Below are 17852 nucleotides of genomic sequence, written 5' to 3'. Positions count from 1 at the left end.
GTGAAGCTGGTACTATATGGTGGGAATGAAGTAATGGACGGCCGCAAGTCGGCAAACCAGAGTGGAAAGGCTGGAAAAGTTGCCGCCATCTATAAGCGACAGCGGTAACTGTCCAGAGTTTTGTGTCATCATTTGTTTGCTGGCGGACACGAAACTCGGGAAACTAGCTCTTAATAGCTCCGCTGTAAAATCTCAATTCATTCGCGTAGAGCACCATCGTTGAACAATGTGAAATGACCACTATATGGTTTAGCACCAGAAACGACACAGGTTATGGTGACATGCCATAAATTATTTGTCGCAACTTTGACTTAAATCGTTATAAGCAGTTGATCAACCGCTAATAATAAATACTCGCTCGGCTTTGTTGCTCCTTTCCTACGAGAACTGAACAACTGTCTCACGCATGTCCCAAGCGTTTCTGATGCTCCCAGACTCGAGTCAGGTGATCACTGTCTCGGAACCCATGAGAGGCAACGAGCCCGACGAAATCTTCCGGCCTCTTGGCTGGGTTTTTGTCACGAAACTTGTCGCTGTGCCGCGGCCGCAGTCCACTCTTTCTTGCCACGATTCCGAGAAATACGTCGTCGAAACGATACTGCCGCGTGTACCGGGCCACCTGGTAGAGTTCCATGAGCGCAGGCATCGAAACCACGTACAAGCAACCGACCGCGAACGGAGGGTACCGGCTGTAGGGGTATTCGGACAAGGACACGTACCACTTGCTCCAGTGGGCCCTGTACGGCGGCGCGTCGTCGTGGATATAGCCCACCAAGTGCCGATCTGTCCAGTTCATTGAATTTCGCAGGAACTGGACGAGGTTCTTCGCAGATACGTAGGAGTCGTCGTCCACGAAAAATACCCACTGAACGTTGAAACAGTGTTCTAGGACCCAACGAAAGGCCAGCATCGTCTTGAAGGTGTTGTTGTAGTAGCTATCGATAAAGTCTGCCTGTACCAGGTCGCCGTGAAGGGCATGCTCGTCTTCTAAGGCTCTCTGTGCGGTTTCATCGTTGGCTTTCACGCCAACTATAAACACGCGTCGAAGGCTTACGTCCTCGAAGCGGTCCTCTTGTCCCCAGGTCTGGCGGATCGTGTCTCGACTTGACTGGTGGGCTATGGCAGACTTGACGACGATCAGTATGAACAGTCGGTTCCTTGGAACGCGACACTTGAGTTCGTTGTGGATCTTGAAGACATACCGCTCGTAGTAATTCTGAACCCTATAAGCCGGTTCACTGCCCGTTTTTAGTGACCTCAGGAGGTGTTTGACATTAATTTCTGGAGGGTACGAGTAGTACTTGTAGGGCGTCTCCCGCAGGCGTTCGAAGACGCCCGATTTGTCCAGGAGTAACAACAAGAGGAAAGTTACGACGAGCCATAGTAACACGACGTGTCGTGGGCGGCAGGTCTTCCAATGAGCCATCTGGACGTTTTGGTTGGAGATCTCGGTGTCTTCTTACCCTGAAAATTGAGAGAAAATGAAACCAAATTAACATCATGACGACCGATGCGTGTTTTAGTTGTGATGGTAGTGGGGGGCTTACTTCAGGGTGCGAACGTCATTCACCGATGCATATTATTATCCATGTTTTGTTTGCCCCGTGGAAAAATCACTTCAGTGGTGTCGAAGCGGGAAAAAAGGGGGGGGGGGGGGGGAGGTGACAGTCGCCACTGGGTGTTTCAGGCTCTTCTGAAAAAAAAAATAATGAGGAGAACGAAAGAAAATCCTCTCTGCCTATCCCAAATACTTCCAAAGCCCCTGAACCAATTTAAATAGTATCTTGGGGCACGGCATAGGAAGGACGGCAGTACACTATGTCTTATATCTGGACGTAAAGGAGTCAAACCCCAGTGTGTGCATGTACTATTCGGCCAGTTCAGTAGCGTTTGATCTTGTGTTGGGAATTGTTTGATTGAAGAAAGCAAAATAACGGTAAAGGGTCATTCAAATTTCCAATTAGTACTCCAGCAAAAAAAAACAAAAAAAACGTTAAAGTGTGGCAGTCTCTTACACAGATATTAATCAAAGTCTGTGTGCATTCGGTTATACGAGTCTTATCATACATCCGTTTGGCTGAATTGTTTCCAAGAATACTGCTTTTGTAGATTTATCAACCAACAAATCAATGCATACAGGTCACCTACTAAGCCTATCTTTATATTTGTTCAGGTAATTCATTATAAATCTTCCAGGAAGTAAAAAAACTAACATAGTTAAAGCACCGTATCTGAAAATTGAGGATTATGAATTAGTATTTATACAAGTGAAATCAGGCAATATACATACACTATTTGGCTCTGGAAGTAGAAACAAACACGGTTTCCGTGTTGAGACTGCCGACAAATCGCTTTGTACACATAGCTTTTAAGCTGCACAATATTTTGTTCTCCGGAATACAAGGTAACTTGCCTTTCTTTTCAGGAAATCCCTTTCGTACGCACTTGTAGCTCTCTGTAACGTCGGATTGATAAGTCAGCTTTAATCCTTTCAATGCTCCTATTCTCAGGGACTTTTCGAGGCAGTTCAGCAACAACGAAAACATGATTGGGTAAGTCAATGATATGTACATGTAAAATGAATAGTGCAAAAATTTTCGTACTTTCACGAAGTACCACTAAGAACTAATTCCTGAGTGATAGCTTTCCAAAACACCCATTAGTTTTCCTCTCCTTGAAATTGCAGATGCAGAAAAAAAAGAGCTTTCCGCTCCTCAACTTGCCATTAGAAGAAGCGGCCGCGTGATCTGACGCTAATTATATATCGTCAGTGTTGCTCATAGTCATAAACGCGGGATGGCAAAGCATAGAGCATGAGGTGAGCTTCAGAAATTGTTCAAGTTCTGCTATTCTCATCTTTGATTGGACACGACCCATTGATCGTTATGAACCTGAGCGCTGAACTAGGTTGGTAGATCGGTGTTCTTATGACGGACAGGGTATGTTTAAAGACGTTCAGGAATGCTAAGAAGGAGCTAGAACACAATGAGCTTACTTCGCTTCAAACGGGCAAATCAGGAAGGTTTGTTGTCCTGGAGAACAACATGTTTGGGGCAGAAACTTCTGAAGCGGTTGATAAGATTTTTTAAACCGAATGTTTAAAAAATGAAAAGAGCAGAAAGGATGGTGGTAGCAGTACTAAAAAAGTATGAATTTCCAATGGCGATATAGAGATTCGGGTAAGTATCACAAGTAACCTTAAGAATAAAATTTCAGTTAAAACTACCAGCCTTATGGTCCATAAGGCTGTTATTTTCTTGAGAGTGGTTGTGAACGAAAATGTAGCTTGGCAGTAGGTGTCAGTTTTTATTCGAAAATGCCTGACAGTAACGGAGCTCAACAGTCCGTTGCCACTAAAAAACTCTGAGCAATTGATTAATGTGACGTGACATCTCTAGACATCAACGACCTATTATACACTATGGACAAGTCGGAGCTGTTAAAAAAGGGCAGAAGGTGGTGTGATGATAAACTAGTGAAGTTTCAGCAACCTTAAGAATGAAATTTGTGTTAAATATACCAGCCTTATGGCCCATAAGTCTGGTGTTTTCTTGAGAGTGGTTGTGAACGAAAATGGAGCTTTGGCAGATGTCGGTTTTTATTCAAAAATGCTGACAGTAACGGAGCTCAACAGTCCGTTGCCACTAAAAAATTTTGAGCAATTGATTAATGTGACGTGACATCTCTAGACATCAAGGACCTATTATACTCTATGGACAAGTCGGAGCTGTTAAGAAGGGGCAGGAGGGGGTGTGGTGATAAACTAGTGAAGTTTCAGTCTGCTTGTGGGATTTGTGAAGAGAGTTTTGTGAGCATTCTGGAGTTTTATTTTGAGTCCGCTGTTATATACTTTGATGGTTCTCTTTTTATTCAAAAATGAGCAGTGTGTATCGAGTCGTCCATTTCCTCAGTTTTGTCCAAAATTTTGTTTAACGCTATGAATAAATTCACGTTGCCACGTTCGTGCGGTCCTTGCCGAGTGGAGCTTTCGTTGTTCGTCGCTGTGTAGACGACATTTTGATTTGTGCTTTCGAGGAAGGTTTGGTAGAGACGGTTCATAAGTGTATATTAGACAAATGCCAGGATTTGATGTTCACGGAGGAAAGTACCCTTCCGGACAAAATTCAGTACTTAGACCACCTATTGCACAAGGAAAAGTGCCTGTGCTGGAGGTACGGCAAGGAATCAGCAAAACCTTTGTTGGCAGCTGACATCTGTCACCCGGAAATAGTTAAGAGGGATGTAATTGCATCTGTGATGGATAAAGCTTGTAAAAATTCTGTATGCATCGGGTTGGAGAGGCAGTTGAGCTGCAAAAGGTTCTTCTTTTGGAAGCGGGCGATCACCAGGATGTAATTGTTAGAATTTTGCTTTAAGGGTTGGAAAGGTTTAATCCGGCTCCAGATGGCGCAAGTGTTCCATGACCCTCATTGTTGAGAATGACTCGGTGTTAATAAAAGCAAAATGCTAATCCTATACGAAAAATTATTTCGACATAGGGAACGCCCATGTTCAATTTCAAAATGCATACATAGTACGCTTTACATTTTTTTTCTTTTGTCACTGGAGGATTCCCTTTTTGCATTCGAAGTGCAAGCCCCTCAAAAAAAGCCTACCCACTGCCAAATTTGAGCCGAGGAATTTATATGGCTATAGAAGACTTAGTAAATGATATCTGCACGTTTCAAAACTTTCTCATCGGGCAGGCGGTTTTCGTTCATTTTAAAACGAACCTAATTTCGTCGGCACACGTTCGCTAACACTCGCTTTGCACTAATCGACAGCGGCTGACCGAAAAGCAATTAGAAACACTACTTCTGCTTAAATGTAATTAAGTGCAACAGCACCGTCGAACATTTGTTTTTGTTGTTATTGCTACCATATATAAAGATAAAATATGTAGCTGAAGGGCACTTCATTGCTGTTTAAAAAAAAAAAGAAAAAATAGTAAATTAGTACCGCTAGTACGAGAATTTACATCACAGAAATATTTCAAAAAGTATTTCTGCCCTTGCAGAAATATATCCTGTATTTGTATTCCCAATTTTTTCCGATTTCCCAAATCCGTTTTTGATACATATCACGAAACGTTTGTACAGGTGTATTTGAGTACGATTAGATCAGCTGTCTTTGCCACGTATCCCAGTATTTGTATTTCCAAATGCGTTTTAGATCTGCCCATTGCTGTGCACGTCCCCTTCGATAGGACCCCCCGGGAAGGACAAGCACACGTCAAAATCTGGCGTTGTCTGCCTTCATTGCCTACTTCCCTTTCCTCTTGTGAGATAAATTTAGGAAACAAATGACAACAGCAGTAGCAGCAGGGGAAACAGGGATAGCAGACACTCAAAATATTTACGAAAAATTAAACATTCGCACTAACCTGTAAGACAGAAAGTAGTAGAAATTCAGCTGCGTGCTCACCAACTCACTACCGCTGGTGCCGAGTGCTTGCGAAGCAAGACTTAGGGGACCTCTTCCTTTTCTAAGCGTCCCTCCAGGGCGTCCCTCTCTCGTGCTTTGGAACCAAATGTTGACAAACGGCTTCTTCTGACTTTCTGTGATAATACAAAAAAAATCGTGTTTTCACGTGTACGGTGATCAAGCAGCAAAGCAAGACCACCTGTGAAACGGAAATGTAGCAGAACTTCAGCTCCGTGCAGAAGCTACCTCTGCTTCTGAGTGCGTGTCAAAATGACGTTTGAAGTAACGCAAATAGAAGGAGGAAAGACAATAGTTCAATAGTTCTGACTTGGCTCTCATCCTCTCTTTTGTCCAACCAAATTCCCAAATGACACCTGCCGAGTGCGTGTCAAAAAGGAGGGTTGATGTCAAAAAAAAGAAAATGGAACAAAGACAGTCGTTCTGGATGCCTTCTTGTGCTCTTTACTTATAGGGTAATGACATCTGATAATTTTGTTTCGAACGCGTATTCTTATGTTTTGTTCTGGAGCGCGTGAACGAGCTCGAGCTCCTGGCTTGGACTGTGCTAAGGCGGCGTTTTGTTAACCCTTACATTTTTGTATTTCACCCGTGCTATCGGCATCGGGTACCAATGTCATTACCCTAAACGAAAAAGCACGGAGATAACCTTGGTTCAGGATTTCATACAGTGGTACTCCGTCAATACCACCGCAGTTCGTCGTGTTATGCATCTAACAGCGCTGCTGCCACAATCGCGTATCGCCATTTCATGTACGGTGGTGGGGGAAGGTGGGGGCAAGTGGGGGGGGGGGGGGGGGGGATCGGTGGTCGAGTGGGTCAGCGCACAACAGCTCGCAGCACGTGGAACGAAAGCTCCCGCTGCAGAATCCAGCAATGCTGGGTTCAATCCCCACCCCTGCCCGTTTCGATCTGGATGAGCACCTTACCGGCGTGCGGTTGTTTATCACTAATGCGTGGTGCACGTTAAAGATTTCAGGCTAGCGGTTGTACTGCACTGGCTAAATTCCTCATCTACAGTGGGTAATAATGCCGCATTGTTCAGTCAGACTAACCACCCGCTGTATAAAGAACTAACGACCAATTACCTTTATTACTTTTATGTACGCCGCTATTGTTTCTAGTCTCGTCAGCACGCACCGAGCCCTGTTGTCGAGAGTGCGACCGATAAATGCGTCTGATAACACTGACATCTCTCTCGGCTCCCATCGTTCGTGTGAGTGCTTAAGTTGGGGAGGAATTCTGGCTGGTTCCGCTGTTCACTGACGCCACGCACTTCTCTCTCTCTGTAGAGCTTCCCCCGTGTAATGACAACCTAATTTTTGTAAAGTTCCTTAATAACCATGGGGTTCAGGCTGTTACATAAGGAAGCGGGTTTGGCTAAATAACAAGGTTAACATTTCACAAAATGACTCGATGTCTTGTGCTGAGACGATGGCTTAAGGGAGGCCGTTCAGCTTTACAGATGTCGCCGGGAAAAAAAGAAACCAATGCTGTGCTTCGGGTCAAAGGAAGGTCAACTTTTGCATGCTCATCGACGCGAGAAAATGTACGCTGACGTGTCAAGATGATTGGTGCATGAAGGTTGTCCTCAAAACAAAACACTTGAAAAATACAAAATTCAGCAGTACGTCTGCGAGAACATAGTGAGTTCAGTGATAAACTTATCTTTACGTTTAGTGACGCCAACAAGCTTAAAATAAATTATACTTAAGTTTTTTTTTTACCTAAAGTAACAAACAACAGTCAGATAGCTTTCGTTGATTGCACTGCACTGATACATGTTTATGGCTATAAGGTTTTCGTATTTTCGGTACATACCTTAAATACCAAGAAATAACACTCGAGTCAGTTTTATCAAAAGCGGGAAAACCAAAGACCTCTGAATTAAAACTGCCCCTGAATGATATCGCTGAAAAAATATTTGCTCTTATATTTGAGCGCGAATAGGAAACACATTCGGCGTTTCCCCTTGGAATGCGTTACCGGAAGTCAAATTTAGACTGCCTGCTGTCTGCTTCAATATGCAACAGCACACTATAGCGCCACCTGAACCTCTAGCGTTTATTGTTAATAACATTATGGGTCCCATGCGCCAACACACGCTAAGCGAATCACTTTCGAGATTGCTGTTTCCACATGGGGTAATAAAAACTCTCTCCTTGGCTCCAAATTCCAGGACCAGAACCTAAGTGCTGTTCCGCTTACATGCCGGAGAAAATATACGGGTCCGCTAAAATCACGGAAACGCGCCTCGCCGGGCGACTTTATCCCACCACAAAGTGTGGCTGGACGTGGATAAGCAAAAAAACTTTCAGCCTTTCCACTCTGGTGAAAAAGGAAGACAAGCGGAGCTGTACAATGGAAAGTAATGGCCGGCCGCAAGTCGGCAAGCCAAAGTGGAAAGGCTGCCACCATCTGTGAGCGACGGCGGCAGCCAGATATGTGACTTGCCACCTTCGCTCATAGATGGCGGTAGGTGTTCAGAGTTCGGTGTCTTAATTTCTCTGCGGGGGACACGATCCTAGGAAAACTCGCCGTGAACGGCTGAGCTGTAAAATTATAAACGGGCCAGACGTACACGAAACATTAGTGTACGTGTCCTGACGCAAGCCTCTGGGTCAAATTGTCGACGAAGCACTTTGACCGTACAGTTTACGGAACGACTTGACAGTCGCTGACAAGTGCAACCCAGCATTCGGCAGAAAATGTGAACTTGCGAACCGCGGCGAGAAACACCGAGACATGTCGACCGGTGCGCGTTTATGCGACCAAGAAGCGCAGACGGAGAAACTCACGCAAAAAGAGACGTACGCCAGGCATACACAAAGGCATCGTGTCTGGTCTGCGAGCGTCACGGGAGAGGTACGATTCCAAGAGCCAGAGGTACTTCCTCTCCGGATCAGCGAAAGACCTAACGCCCGTCGATGCGTTTGTCCCTCGTCCCCGGGTTCCTCGGTGAATTTACGTCTGCCCTGTGCTTCTGTGTCAAAAACGAGCAGATACTCGCAGCCCCCAGGGAGGAACATGCCCCACAAATAATCCGCAGAAACAAAACTCTGTCTCGTAGGCGCCCCCACAACTCTGGAAACACGTCACGTTTGCCGGGACCCGGCCGAAACGCCGAAAGCCAAACAAGCAACACAGAGCGCAGGATGCTCTCCTGTCTATTCTCGAAAATAACAAAGAACAACGACCACCTCTACAGGGTCTATTTTTAAAACGCGATTACATGACTACTCCCTACGGGGTCTGAACTTAAAGACCTACTGATTTCCAGTCGGTGCTGTATCAGCTGGGACTAGCAGAGCTTTTTCTTCTGCGCTAAGCAGAGAAGGTGCATGGGGCATGCAGCTAGAGTTGGGTTCAGCTACAGCTGAGCATAGTCTGTATCCCCCGTTTTTTTTCGGTATGAACAAGCAACTGCATGTGTTTACGTGCTTTCGTAAAACAAAGAACTGCACCGAAGGCATAAGGTGCGTTTTGGTGTATCGGAAGTGCGTATTTTGTTAATATGCACACGATGTTTGTTTGCTGCGCATACTTATTTTTCAATCGAAATTTCCTAAGAACTACGTTGTCGGTGTGAGTTCATGATGAATCATTTTTCAATGGGTCGCATTATTTTACCAAAACCGACGCCACCAGCACCGGGCTACAGAATTTACATGGGCGGGTAACATGTTGCTCAGAACAAATTGGGCGCAAGAAAGACACCTTTTGCGGTCGTTCACGCGCGTGTGCACGGACATGGCAGCAGGCGAGCGATTAGTTGGATTTTCGGCTACCACCGCAAGTCCCTAACACCAGTCCTCTGCACAGGTGCCCAAGTGGAAATTTTCGCAAATGGTACCACTTGTGTAACCACTTGCTAGCGGTACCACTCGCTAGTGGTACCACTTGCAAACAGTACCATTGTCATATAGATGCGCAAAAACAGCCAGATGTTAGTCGTTCTTACTTTTCTTTTGCAGTTGAGAGTGCTCGTGAGCAGAAGTACTTGGACTGATGAAGATTAAGCCTCAGATCTTTTCGAGAGCTTTGAATATTTTGTGATACAACTTTCGATATGTTGGTGATGACTTTCTGAACAGGCACCTTGTTCTGGTGTTCCCAATGTTGCACTGTTTCTGCAAAGGCAAAATAAAAACACTGATCTAATAACAACTCATGGGAATACAGTCATATGACTGAACAGATTGAACTCATTTACCTTTGACGAAGCAAACATTGAAGGGACTCAGTTCTTTCGGACCACCACATTTTGTTTCTGATTGTCCTTCGGTGCCACCTTGTCCCCATAAGTACTTCGGGCAAGTGCCACACGACCCCAAATCGCTTGCATTTGGCTACCATGGTTGGTTTGGTTTGCTTCATTATTTTTTCTGCTTGATAGAAGGCGATGGTGGTGCCCCGATTCACGTAGTGCTGTGGGTCAAAAGGGTATCGTAGCTTTAGCAGTGGTCAACACCAAATCCACAATTCACACAAAGCCAATCATCGCGATGAGTTGCCTCGTGCCACTTAGGCGTCCTTGTGTGAAAAGCTCGATGCTTTAGAGTCATTACTCTCGGCGATCGCGCGCTGGTCGTTATGCAACTGGGCAGGGTAGGCAGATTTACTCATGGTAGAAGGAGCACACTCACGTAAGGCGTGGTGGAACGATTGAATGCGCAGTTTATCATGCCAATAAGAAAAATTCTGCCCCGATGACTGACGGGAAGATGAGATTCCACATGAAAACTTTCGACGGCGATCGACCGTTTGAGCGGCGTGAGTGACGTTGCAGGTCAGTTGGTTTCCAGTGGCAATGGTCAGCTCCTTAGCCTCAACCTTGGTCCTTTCAATGTTTAGGACGATCTTGATAACTTGCTTGAAAGTAATGTTGCTGTCCAGGAGCAGCCGTTCTCGAATGTTAGTGGACAAGAACTCCAGCCGTGAACTGCTCCCTGATGCTTTTTGTCATATTGAGGACCGAAGTCGGTCGGAACGGCCAAGTCACGTACGGCTGTCAAATAATCTGACAATGATTATTCGGGCTGTTGATAACGCTGACGGAACCGGTGGCGCTCCAGGTCGATGTTGCACGACTTTTGAAGTGCGCGCTGAGGGTGTCGACAGTCTCTTGGTAGACATCTCTCGTCGAAGTTCTAGAAGCGGCTGCCGCTGACGTCGTTGCTGGCGACGGCAGAGCGGCAGCGCGGGAGGAAGGCACCGTGTCGAAGACCCGTTGAACCTCCACTCCCAGGCAGTGGCGGAGCAGGCATCAACGACATTTCGAAGGCAGTGCGTGAGCACCACATGCCCCCATGAAACATTCGAAGAGCGAAATCCATCGCTCTCGGGAGATTCCCGACTTACCTGGGTTACTCAAGAAGTCTTGACGAGGTGTGATGCCGAATCCGCTGTCCATCCCGTCGTCAAAAGAATGTGGAGTCCTCGGTGGACCCGGCGGGTCGGGCAGGAACGACCAGTCCCCTGTGCTGCTCTCATGAAACTCTTTATTTAAAAATGATGATGATGAAGAAGAAGTAACTGAATCAACACATAGCATAGAAGACGAAGGTCTCAGAATATATGAAAATATAACAATGAAGACACAGCACCCCCAACGGGTACACGCGGTACACGTGGCAAACGACTGCTTAAGAAACGCAGGCTGTGACTCGTTATCTTCCTGGTTCATGATTGGTTCTCCGGCGGTCGTTTCGGCTAATGTCACATCCTCATTGGCTGTGAAGGGATGACGAGACGCTCAAGACGCCATATGCCCTGCGTTTTTTGAGCTCGAGCTCAAGGAACGTTGTTGTAAATTTTTGAATTTAACGAGAATACTTCTAGGAAGTGCATTACTGTTTGTGGGAACAGATTTCCAAAATTTCTAATGGCTTAGTGAATCTCGCATGAAATATTTGTTCTCCCGTATTTTGAGAATATTCTACTCATCAAAATGTAGCATATCAGTATGCACAAACATTTATCACACTGTATACCTGTGCGAAATCTTGTCAACTATTTGAATTCCGTCTCAAATAAGTGTGGACGTATCACTTTTTCTTGAAAAATCTTTACATTCATTGTCTCTGATCTTCGCTCTTTGTAAATCAAGGCAACATATTTAAGACACCTGAAACTTTTTTGATTGAACTTGGAGCAACAGCGTTCACTTATTTTATTAGTGATATATGCGATTGCGCGAACTGGTGCCATTTGCAACCCAAATGGTACCACCTGAAGCTCATGCGGCACCATTTGCAACCCAAATAGTATACTGCTTGAGGCCTAAGTGGTACCACTTGCAAATCAAGTGGCACCACTTGTCTTACAAGTGGTACTACCTGAAAGCAAGTGGCTCCACTTGAAATACCGCTTCATATTTTCACCTGGGTGAGTCTTCAACGTTGGCGCCCTCTTCTAAATGATTAGCCAATTAAAAAAAACACGAAAACTATATACACGGAAGCTGAAAAAGAGGAAAACGAGATCGCGAGATGGCGTCAAAGCGCCGAGCTCTCATTGGAAGAAATAGTGGGAGACGCAAAGGCTGGCTGCCTTTTCTCTATAGAAAGAAAGGCAGCTAGCCTTTGCGTTTGAACGCGTTCGAACAGTGGGTATACCAACTGATCGAACGCGTTCAAACGTGAAGCACCGTGCGAGGAGAAGACGACGCTTTTGAGACGAATACCCTAGTTACACTAGCGCTCTTAACTGTCATTAAGCCAACGACAGTTGACTAAATCAAGATCGGCCGGAATTACATGGTGGCGCTAACTCTCATTGAGCCGTTACGATCACTGAGTTCATTTGAGCTGGCCTAGCTACTTCAGTTATACTCTACTTTACCTTATGATGTACCGCTGGAAAGGCTACAAGGCACATCTCGGTGGCACAAGCTCTCGTGCGTTAAGGGCACTGATTGATTGATTGATTGAGGTTTAGTGGCGCAGCAGCATCCAAGGCCATAGCGCGCCAACAACTATGACTATTGCAGGAAACCAGGGTTATAGAGAAAAAAGAGCTGTAGTAGCATGGGAGTTATCAAAACTATGAACATAAAAGAATACCCACATGGGCATGATTCCAGGAAACATGTTGTTGTATAGCTGGTCTAGTAGTCTAATATCTCTAAGAAAATTAAAAACACACTTGTGTGGTATTAGAGTTCGTCACCGAGTGAAATAATCAAATGTAATAGGTAAATTCGTGCAAAATCTCTGTGACGTTCACGGTCATACATAGGGCATACAAGTAAAATGTGCAGGATGCTTAATAGTATATGACAGTGTTCACACTCTGGAGCATCCTTCCCTCGGAAAAGGTGCCCATGGGTAAGACGTGTATGACCGATTCGGGGTCGACATAATACCACCTCACAAAATCGCTCGCGATGACGTGCATTCTCCTATTCCTGAATTAAAGGTTTTACTGCATACAACTTATTGTTAATTTCTCAGTTCCACTCCTCTTGTCACCTGAACTTTGTGGACTTTTTCAGGGCATGTATATAATCTCTGTACTGTAGTTTGTGCAGATCCACTTGTCGATCCTTAGCATTGCTCGCTGCACGGTCAGCATCCTCAGCGCCAGGAATTCCAACATGGGAAGCATAACGTTATTTGTTTGTTCCTTTTTTATGCTGAAAATAACCGGTTCCTTATTTCTAGAACAAGCGGATTTTGAACATCCCCCGTTGTGTCTAGACTCTAGAGCTCGTAAAGCACTAATTGAGACAGTGCAAACAATTGACTTACGGATCTTCTTTAAAGAAGTAAGCCATAAAGTTCTGCGGAAAGAATACTCGGTATCATGGAGTTCAAAACATTCTTGTCTCAGAACTTCATGAGGGGTCTCTTTCTTGTTGTGTTTTGTTAGTTTCAACTCACAGTGAATGGGCCTGAGGTTCCAAGAAGCTACTGAGTTCAAGTGTTGCACAACTGAGGGTAGCACATCCAGCCCTACGGACTCAGCAGAAGAACGAATTCTCATGGCGAGAAGTGAAACAAATGAAGGCTTATTTATGAAAGTCTGCTCATAGTGTACTTGTTCTATGCAGTCCAGGGTTGGGTGACCAGGAACAGACCTAATTCGCAGAGAGTACATGAAGCCTAATTCAAACCTCCTTATCTCCAATGAGGGCTCATTTTCCTCTACATATAGGCTGAGTATTGGAGATGTACAAAAAGCACCAGTGGAAAGTAGGAGCTCCTCCACGATGATGAATGGGGTCCAGCATCTTGAGAGCCGAAGCCCGCGCGGAGCCGTACACAATACAGCCATAATCAAGTCGGGACCGTACGACTGAGCGGTAGATGAGCAACAAACAACACCGATCAGCTCCCCAGGACATGTGCGACAAGACCTTTAGTATATTAAGTGATTTTACACATTTCATTTCGAGGTTCTTCACATGTGGAATGAATGTCATTTTAGAGTCAAATATAAGATCTAAAAACTTGTGTTCATTGTTTACTGTAATAGGGACTTCATAAATATTTAAGGAAGGCTCAAGTAGAATTCCACGGCAACGAGAGGCAGACACAAACTGTTTTCTCAGGGGAGAACCTAAAACCATTTACATCCGCCCATTCGACCAAATTGTTGATCGCAAATTGAAGTCGAAGTTCACAGATGAACGGATTACAAGATGAGTTATAAAATCATCTGATGGGCTAGTTGGGTAAACATAATTAAAAAAATAGCGCAAGGACGACGGAGGGAAGAACGAGAGACAGGAAAGAGCGCTAACTGACAACTGGCGTTTTATTTACTGGGGGATCCGTGGCCGAGTGGGCTAAAGCGCACACCCAGCTCGAGGCGCGTGGAGCGAAAGCTCGCGCTGCAGAACCCAGCGATCCTGGGTTTGAGCCCAGGATCTCTGGGCCTGCAGGCATAGCAGGCCGCTATGCTTGCAGGCGAGCATAGCGGCCTGCAAGATGTGCCAAGTAATGTGCTCAGTGACATCATCGATGGAAAGATCATCAAGGGATGAACATACTATAAGTGAGGCTTCGGTAAGGATTGACCAGTCAGCCTTTTCAAGCTTCCAACGAGGGGTACGTGTTAAAAGACCAGCAGGAGGATGGTTGAACTCTAAAATAAGTGGAAAGTGGTCACTCCCATGTGGGTTTGGATAAAAGCAGGGGGTACAACGACGGATGATAGAACGAAAGATCAATGGAAGTAAAACTACAAGTTGCAGAACTAAATTAAGTTGCTTCTTTTGTGTTGACCAGACACAATCCTGTCGAAAGAAGAAACCGTTCAACGGGTGCCCTTCGGGGATATCTTCTACAGCTTCCCCACAAAGGATTGTGTGCATTGAAGTCACCTAAAATAATGTAAGACACCGGAAACTGGCTAATTAAATCATCTAGGCCCTAGTATTGCAGCTGATATCCCGGGGAGATGTACACTGAGCACACGGCAATCACGCGGTCCAGCAGCATCCGGACAGCCACAGCCTCGGGGAAGGTTTGCAAAGCCACTTCAGTAGACGGGACCATGCGTTGGATCCACTGCAACACCACCAGAAGTCACAGAGGCGTTTAACTTATCTTTTCTGAACACTTTGAAGCGTCTAAGCACATTTGAGTAACTTTCTTTAAGGTGCGTCTCCTGCAGACAAAAGGCAGCAGGGCGGTGTTTATTTAATAAAAAGGTGATGTTGTCATTATTGGAAAAAAGTCCACGGCAGTTCCGTTGCAGAAAATACAAAAAGAAACAGACATGATTAACGTTCGGCAATTAGCTGGAGTCCGTGGCTGGGGTCCGTGGTGACGCCACTCTCCAAACCCCTGCTTTCACAAATGCCCACTGCGACGGCATTAAGGGCAGCTGCCAACGCTATGAACACGCGCTTCTAGCCTTCGATTTCTAGGCTTCGCTTACAAACATAAGTTGAAACAGGGCAGAACTGATGGGGGTTCGCCCCCATAGAGCTAATGATGGCGGCGGCGTCCGCCGCATTGCAGCACAGCTATACTTTGTGTCACTTTAGCATAGGCAAGGCGGAGCGCAAGTTCGTCTGCTTCTTTTGCAGGAGTTGTGGTCACGTCAGAACGCCGAGCTCTGATTGGCTTTAATTGAAGAATAGTGATTAGACCTCAGGGTAGCTTGCTCTGAGGTCTACCCACTATCCTCCAATCAGAGCCAATCAGGGCTCGGCGTCATTTTGACGTCACCGCACCTCCACCGCGAGAAGTAGACGACTTGCTCTCCGCATTGTTAGCTGCGCTTGCTTAAAGTGGGGGCTATTTGCTTTGTCTTTGAAGCCTCGGCGGCGGCAAGAGCGCTCGTGCAGGGGGTGCTCCATCAGTCAAGGTAGTCAAAGCAACCCACCCGCACTTACAGAGCCTTCGCAGTTAGTCCATGCTAAGGTAAGACGAAGTATGGCCTCGGCGTCTACCCATTAATCCTTCTAATGAGAAGATTGGCGCTCTGGCGCCCCCGCACCCTCTCACCTCCTCTTCCCCTCAGTATCCTTCCGCATGGGTGTTCAGATAGTGAGTTTTAGTCGATCGTTTGAGAGGCCCGGCATCACTCCCGGCGCGCGCTTCGGAGGAGCATGCTTCGAAGTGGCAGCGCGAGCTCGCGCGACAGCGCGAGCGTTGCCTGAAAACACGATCTACTAAAACTCTCTACTGACATTAAGTACAAACGCGATCGGCAAGTAATGAAACAAAAAATTTAAGCTAAACAAAAAAACGCCACCGTCGCGCGGATGGCAGCTGTACGCAACGACGCCGACTCCACACGGCACACTGTCATACTGCCCTACATGCCCAACGATCGAACCCGAAACTCCATGGCCAACTAGTTCCTTGCATGCATTGCGTGGACTTTTCCGCGGCGAGGTGCTTCGTGCTTTGGAAGAAGTCTGACACCATATTGAATCGCCTGGCAAAAAAAAATATATATACAATTTTTTTTAATGGTGCTGCAGTGTCCTTTTACAAGAGTGGTGCAACGATTTTCAGACTTCGGCCAATAACCGCGGAAATTAATCTCTGTCACCCGTGGAACGAAGAACAGAAAACCGTATTTTCTTGCTAGCGCTAGTTTTTATGAAAACAAAACAACAAAACAAATCGAAGGTCAAAGTGCCTCTCAACTCCCTATGTCGCCTTTCGAGTGACATACTTTGAGGGATCACGTTGTTTCCCCTTGGGTTCTCTCTTCAGAGACCCCAGCCGCTTCCTCCGCGATTATCGACTTTTTAAGGATTAGTATAGTCCAAGGTCCCGGCGAGCGATCGACACAGAAGACGGTTCGCCACGGGGGTGACGGCGAGTGCAGCAGCGGAGGGGGACAGGTTTTGTTCGCTTCCGCGTATCCCCCAGAGTACGTCACAGATCAGTTCCGTTAACCACCACAAGCGGCTGCAGATCGGCAAATATTTAGTTTTCTTCTTTGCGATTACACACCGGAATATCAGTTTTTTGGGCCAAGGTGACGGGTTTTTGGTTACTTGTGCTTGGATAAACAATACAAAAAATAAAAATTGTCAAGTCTTTCAACACTAAAATTGTTTCCGCGGAACCGGTTGCAAGCCGCCATAAAATGCTTAAAAACCGGTTGTCTGAGTCGGTCACAGTCAAGCGCAAGTGTGTGAACGGCCGCTTGGCCCCAAACACATGAGCGACGAAAGGAGGCGCTGCACGGCCGTTTCCACTAGAGTTCCTGTATAGGCTCCCTACGGGAGCCAGAGTTGCGCATTTGTTTTCCCCGCGCCGCCACGCCGCTATTCGCCGAGATCCATCACGTGAGGAGCAAAGCATCCGGTGGCGTGCAAGAAAGCCACCTTTACGGTCGCTCCGCCGACGTTTCTCGCGCCCCGGCGTATGTTTCCCTGCTTTCCGCCTCCTTTTCCTCCTCTCCTGTTTTCCATGCGCGGCGGCGCGCGCGGCGCCGCTATTCGCCAAATTTAGTCACGTGAGGAGCAAAGCATCCATCTCGTGCGGAAAAGCCGGCTCTACGGCCACGCGCCGAGGCTGAATGCGCAACTCTGCTACCGTAGGTAGCATATACAGGAACTCTAGTTTCCACAGGAGAGTGCAGCTGGTGCAACTCTAGCTTGATTGCTGCGCCGCGTTCGACGGCAGCCTCCACCCCACCCACCCTTTTTGTTCCTTTCCCTCTCTCCCTCCCCGTTAGTTTGTTTTTGTATTGTCTTTTTCTTTTAAATTTTACTAGGGTTGTTTTTGTGTCATCTTTGGGAACCAGTTTGTTGAACCCGGAACATTAAAACGTTTACATTCCGCGCTTTACATCTGTTTTACTAGACTCACAACAGAGTCTAACTTCATGTTCGATGGAATAAGCAAGGTTCATAGCGAGCCGTGGCAGTTGGAATTTTTATTTTGTGGCCTCAACAAAAAGTACAGATACGTTGTGGTACCTGCAAAAGGGAT

At 46.2% G+C, this 17852-nt stretch overlaps 1 protein-coding gene across 1 annotated transcript; it reads right to left on the bottom strand.

Annotated features, from left to right (window-relative positions):
- Window positions 1–400: 400 nt before the first annotated feature.
- LOC120850718 (beta-1,3-galactosyltransferase brn-like) lies at window positions 401–1426 on the bottom strand. Its single transcript, XM_040223334.1, has one exon. The coding sequence runs from the start codon at window positions 1424–1426 to the stop codon at window positions 401–403; it is 1026 nt and encodes a 341-aa protein (XP_040079268.1).
- Window positions 1427–17852: the final 16426 nt, after the last annotated feature.

This window comes from Ixodes scapularis, unplaced genomic scaffold, assembly GCF_016920785.2.
Source record: "Ixodes scapularis isolate PalLabHiFi unplaced genomic scaffold, ASM1692078v2 PGA_scaffold8__174_contigs__length_109621045, whole genome shotgun sequence".
NCBI classification, from domain to species: domain Eukaryota; kingdom Metazoa; phylum Arthropoda; class Arachnida; order Ixodida; family Ixodidae; genus Ixodes; species Ixodes scapularis.
Note: the sequence above shows the minus strand (reverse complement) of the source record. Positions and strands in the feature narration are given on the sequence as shown.

Bases quoted from the DNA above. Each gene is read 5' to 3' on its own strand.
- LOC120850718 (XM_040223334.1), bottom strand. From the start codon at position 1,426: ATGGCTCATTGGAAGACCTGCCGCCCACGACACGTCGTGTTACTATGG.